We start from the raw sequence: 6,106 nt of genomic DNA on the forward strand, positions 1-6,106 counted from the left end.
ACAGGCTGTAACAGAGGACAACAAAGCTTCCTTCTCAATCATAACAAAAAGGAAATAGAGAGAGGGAGAGACAGAGAGAAAGGGAGAGTGCGAGGGACGCAGAGGGTGGGCAATTTGCTCCAGAAGGCGCCCTGTCTTTACAGCATCACTGCAGGAGGGAAAAGACTCCAGGCGCCAAACGCATTGCTCTCCTTCACCCATCCATCCATCAATCTCTCCATCTGTCAACCCAGAGATGAAGAGACCTCACGACTACAGCTCGCCAGACTCGGACACAGACGAGTTCATCGACGTGGGACAGGAGGACGGCTTCTGGTGAGGACCGTTCATCCACCGTTCCTTCACACCTTAGACCAGTGTTTCTCAAACTTTTACACCTTAACTTTTCCCCTTAACTGTGACAGTGTACTTAGGGTCCATTTGGTTCCATTTGTACACTGTCAGAGTTACAGACTTGTATGGGTCCATGTAGACCCCCATAAAGGAACCCACAGAGTCCCTGGAATCCTCTTTGAGAAACACTGCCTTAGACTGAAGCACTGTTGTCCCATTGGATGTCAGAGCATCTCAGAGGAAAAACATATTTTCAAGTTATTATGGTTATTCTCGTGACATGTAGGTGCTTTGAAACCGTATGATGCTGAAAGGTCAACTGTCACGGACACAGTAGGGTTATTGTGTGTGTGTGTGTGTGTGTGTGGGGGGGGGGGGGGGGGGGGGGGGGGGGGAGGTTATGTTTTGACCTCAGAAAAGTTTGATAGAACTATGATAGAGTTTAGATGAGCAATAGCCAGGCCTACTGCTTTTTATCGCATGGAACCATTTCACGCCTTTATATTGGTTCATTTTACAGTAAACCTTGACTGTGACAGTTTTAGTAGTCTATAAAAAAGGATATATGTTATGTATACAAGCAAATCTCAAACATTCTTCTATTCAGTTATATTAAGTTTAACAGTCATGCCTGCTCCTTTGCGTTGTCGAATACATACAGGTTTTGCTAAGCATGGATTCAGGTGAGGCCTGTCATTTCAAAAGCAGTGATGTGATGTCAAGGATAAAGTGAAGTAAAAATACACCGGACATTAGCATTATTATACGTACTGATATAATGACTAATGTTTTAGAAAAACTGACTTATGTATTATTTATAATGATGCACACTCACACACAAAAACCTTTGTAATTATGTGAGTGGTTAATATTCATATTTACTGTTGTTTAGTGCCTTCTCTCCAAATGAAAACGTAGATTATAATAAAAGCTAACTGTTAATTTCGCCCCAAAGCTTATTATAACGTTTATCCTGCTAAGCCATAAAATTGTCATTTAGTTAACATATAAAATGATCATAAAAAATCATAACAAAAAAACAATCTATGCCATGAAGATTAAATCAGAGGATAAATGAGTGGATGTTTCATGGCTCTGCCCTGTACTCACACATTCAAGTTCACTTTAACATAGTTTAACTTTAACATTTCTGTTTAACATTTACCAAAATGTTAGGAAATACTGTCATGAATTGCATTGTTTTTGAGTTAGATATTAAAATGTCCATCTTAGATGCCACTAATATTTGTTATCCGGTAGCATGTAAACGTTTCAAAATTCCTCTAATTCATGAAATTCATGCTTATTTTCTTGAGCTATTAGATACTTCTAAATTAATGGACAATATTTAATCTAAATTGTGCCCAGTTTAATTTAGTGATAAAATGACTGACTAATATACTAGTATAATACTACAGAAAGAAATGTTATTTACAAGTTTCTTTTGACTTATCTTTACCCCTGCTTTTCATCAATGTAGAAAATTATAGAATTAACCATTAGAATTTATTTGAAACCACGCATTTGAAATGCAAACAAACAAAGTGATATTGGTTACATCAGGCGCCACAAACTCACAAACCAGCTGGTAAATAAATAAATACTGCAGCACATTTGTATAAATCACATTGCCACATGACATGCGAACAGAAGACAGTGTCCCCCTTTTCAAGACTGCACCATCAACCATCAAACCTAAATAAAAACACACAGATGTATTGGCACGGCTCATGTTAAAATCTAATAGAAACGCAATAAGTCTTTGGTGAGGCAGTTGAAAAGCGTCTCAGAGCTGTCAGGCTCTTTTAAGCCTGTAAGATGAGATCTCGCAAACAAACAGAATCCATATTGAGTGACTGCGTTCTGAGCAGCCCAAGAACCCAGACTGCATGTTGGAGAGATCAGCCCTGTGTGAGCAAAAGCGATGCCCCGCGGCTATATAATCATCTCTCAAAAAGTGCTTTTTGCGAAGGATAGAAGGAGAACAGCATGTCATTTGACTGAGACTAATGTCCAGAAACGCATTAAACCAAAACATCGTCCAACCCTTTCCTCCCAGGCGTTCCTGTGCCTCAGTGGACCCAAAAGAGAAATTAGATTGAGGGGAGCTGATGTGCCATCTTGCCTCTGTGTCCTATTAGTGAGGGTAACAGTAACAATATGCAGGGGCATCAAAGTTAACATTCTTTTTGCTGTGGTCCCCCACCCTCTCTCTCTCTCTCTCTCTCTCTCTCTCTCTCTCTCTCTCTCTCTCTCCCTCTCTCTCTCTCTCTCTCTCTCTCTCTCTCTCTCTCCCTCTATTTCATACAGCCCAGTCACAGGGTCCATGTCCCCTGGCAGTACCTCACAGATTATGGCCCGCAAGAAGAGAAGAGGGGTGAGTCGATCGGCATTCTGACTTTGTTCTATTCTTCTCCGTGGTATAGTTCAATGGCTCACGTTCTTTGACTTGAATGTCTTGTTGTTGTCCTGTTTTGGTCTGGTTCTGACGCCCCCTTTGTTCCCGCTGTCATTTAGATCATAGAGAAACGACGCAGGGACAGGATCAACCACAGCCTATCGGAGCTCAGGAGACTGGTACCCAGTGCCTTTGAGAAACAGGTACCTGCTGACCAGTAAAACATATTTTATATATATACAGGGTTCTAAGTGCCACTTATCAATGTGATATGATGAAAGTATTATACAATGTGGTGGGCTAAACATATTTTTATCACGTTCTCGTTTTCAGGGCTCATCTAAGCTGGAGAAGGCAGAGATTCTGCAGATGACTGTGGATCACCTCAAGCTTCTACACGCCATGGGGGGGAAAGGTGAGACATCAGAGCCTGGTGCTCTCCTCTCCATGTCACCAGCCATAACTGGATATAAAGTATCGTCTTTGACAGCCTTTTAAAAAGAAATACTGTATATCTGTATACCGTATCTAATCTCTCTCCTCTCTCTACCCTACCCTGTTCTCAAACGCGTTCTCAGGATACTTTGATGCGAGGGCTCTAGCAGTGGACTACAGGACGCTGGGGTTCAGGGAATGCGTCGGGGAGGTGGTGCGGTACCTCAGTTCCCTGGAGGGAGGGGCCGATTCCCCGGACCCCATTGGAGCACGCTTGGTCTCCCACCTCTCGCACTGCGCCAGCGAGCTGGACCCCTTGCTTCTCCAGACGGCCCCTGCTTCTGCCCTGCCCTTTCCTCCCTGGCCTTGGGCTTCCTTCCCTCAGATTTCTCCGGGTGGGCCAGCCTCCTCCTCGCCTGCCTTTCCCGGGGCCCGCAGAGAGCTGGCCCTCCTGGGAAGCTACCCGTCACACGCTGCCCTCCGCCTGGCTCCGCTGGCCGGCTGCCAGCAGGGGGCTCATCCTCAGCTCCTGACTCCGGCCGGCCTCGCTGCCATCCGCAGGGTGCCCTCTCTGCCCCCCAGCTCACCTGCCCTCGCCCCTTCCTCGGCTCAGAGACCCACCCAACTCTCCCCTCACAGCGCCTCCAGGGCCTCGCCTCTGGCTCTGCTCACCCCGTCATCCTCCTCTCCTTCTTCCACTTCCTCGTCTCTCTCCACTACGTCATCCTCCAGCCCTCCACAAGTCTCTTTCAGGCCCTTCGCACCTCTGGGGTCTCCCACGGCCCAGCGCAGGGCCATGGGAGGATCAGCCAAGTCGACACCGGGCTGGGGGACTGAGATCGGGGCCTTCTGAGGGGAACTCAGCCGGCCCACTCCAAACGAACACTATGCAGCGCACACAGAGTCCATACATGCACGGTAGAGCGAGTAGGACGGCGTTGAAATTTATAATGGACGTTTCTTCACTGTCTCTATAAGCCAGAGGGACTATAAAGCCATATCAGACTGAATGGTGATGTTTTAGATAATCAAAAACAATCAACTTAAGGATAAATGAAGAATAGCGTGGATATGAAGAAATGTCTGATAAGGAAGAATTAAAGAAGAGATGCTTCCAAGGATGACATGTTTATGAACCTCCACAGACAAATCAATAATACAGACGTGAATGTGCACGCTCACACACAAATGCACACGCACACACACACACACACACACACACACACACACACACAAACATTGTACAGCCGAGCCATAAATGACAAAGATAATGGAGACAGTCCCATCTTTCTACTGTGATATTTTGCTGTTGGTTTATCAAATCATTTATACGTATGATTTCTTTTGATTCTGTCGAGTTGACAAGGAATGTGTGACAAAAAATCTATATAAAGACTAAGTGCCTTAAATCTTGTCTCTTCTTTTACTCTGAGCGTGCGTGCGTGCATGAGTGTGCGTGCGTGTTTGTGCGCGCGTGTGTGTGTGTGTGCGTGTGGGGTGCCCAACAACACAAGTGGCTGTTTTCTCCCTCTCAGCACAGCAATCAACTCCCTGCAGAGACTTTGCAGCTATAGATTACTTGCCATGGTGGCAAGGCAACTACATCTTACCCACTTAGCCATATTAACCATGTCTGAAAACATGGCTTGCATGTTCCGCAACCGTAACCCCCATTGGGCATCTGAGCCGTCTCCAGCGGTGGCTGATGGGAGTTGTGGCCTTGTGGCGGTGGAGAATAAACACGGTGGGCGCGGGTGATGTTTTTGGGATGCCGCGGCGAGGCAAACAGGCCTATCGCCTTGCCCTCTCATCGGCATGAACTCTGTAATTTGCCTTCCCCTTCATATCAATCTCTCTATCTTTCCTGTCGTCCGCTGACTCTCTGCCATTCTCTCTCTCTCCCTCTCTCGCTCCAATCTTGCGGTGAACCAGCGGATATCTTCTCTCCTGTCTGTCTGCGCCACTGTCTCCCTGACGAGGGACAGACAGACAGAACGAAGGGTCGGGAAGGAGGGAGGCATGGAGGGAGAGAGGGAGGCATGCAGCGACGGAGCACAAGAGAAGCTTAGAGAAGTGGGGACAAAACTAAGGCGAGAGATCTGAAGAGCTGTGGTTGAATGACTGATACTGGAAAAAAAGTTCAATAAAGGGTGTATGTGCGTGTTTTATTTGTGTGAGTGTGTGTGTGTGTGGGGGGGGGGGGGGGGGGAACCCAGTCCTAGAGGCTGAGAGAGAACAGGGGGATTTTAAGGAGGTTGAAAGGACAGGAAGAGAGCGATGGTGTGAATAGCCAAGAGTCACTCGGCACGTTCGCAGCGCAACAACAGACCCCGGCATAATGAAGAGTGACGCTCGTAACGAGTTGTTTCTCCAGAAGATCATCGTAATTGCACCGTGCCTCACCGAAACGGCTCCGCTGAGGATGAGAGGGCCGCGGAGGAGCCCTGTGTGTGTTTACTGCCGCGGAACGCTTTGATCTACTTCAGGATGCAATGTCTGTGGTCTGCGGTTCGCAAAATGTGTGTGTTCCGCAATGTGCACATTGTTTATTTGAGCGCAGTGTGTTGGGCCCTATGTGTTTGTCGTCCGGCTTTTATGTGTGTGCATACGTGTGTGTGTGCGCGAGCGTGTGTGTGTGTGTGTGTCTTGCGGAGTGTTTTGTTTGTATGCGTTGTGTGAGAGCACACATTTGTGTGTGTGTGTTTTTACGTGTGTGTGTGTGTGTGTGTGTGTGTGTGTGTGTGCATGTGTGTGTGGGCGCGCGCACGTGCGTGCGTGTGTGCTGTAATGTGAGTCCTCGGGGCTGGCGTCAGGGCTGAACCGCGGAGGCGGCGTGGCTCTCGTGCGAGGACGGCCGGCGGTCGGACAGACGGTATGGTGGGGGGGGGGAATGTTTGTGGAGCGTGCGCACACACACACACACACACACACACACACACA

The 6,106-nt window shown here is 47.4% G+C and overlaps 1 protein-coding gene across 1 annotated transcript; it reads left to right on the top strand.

Annotated features, from left to right (window-relative positions):
- Window positions 1–235: 235 nt before the first annotated feature.
- On the top strand, window positions 236–4,019 carry heyl (hes related family bHLH transcription factor with YRPW motif like; the record flags this gene model as incomplete). The annotated part of the gene is made up of 5 exons (XM_080734801.1): window positions 236–315; window positions 2,644–2,710; window positions 2,851–2,934; window positions 3,065–3,146; window positions 3,310–4,019. 5 exons carry the CDS (start codon window positions 236–238, stop codon window positions 4,017–4,019), a joined length of 1,023 nt encoding a protein of 340 aa, XP_080590927.1.
- Window positions 4,020–6,106: the final 2,087 nt, after the last annotated feature.

This window comes from Nannobrachium achirus (genome assembly GCF_963921795.1).
Source record: "Nannobrachium achirus genome assembly, chromosome: 10".
Lineage (NCBI taxonomy): Eukaryota > Metazoa > Chordata > Actinopteri > Myctophiformes > Myctophidae > Nannobrachium > Nannobrachium achirus.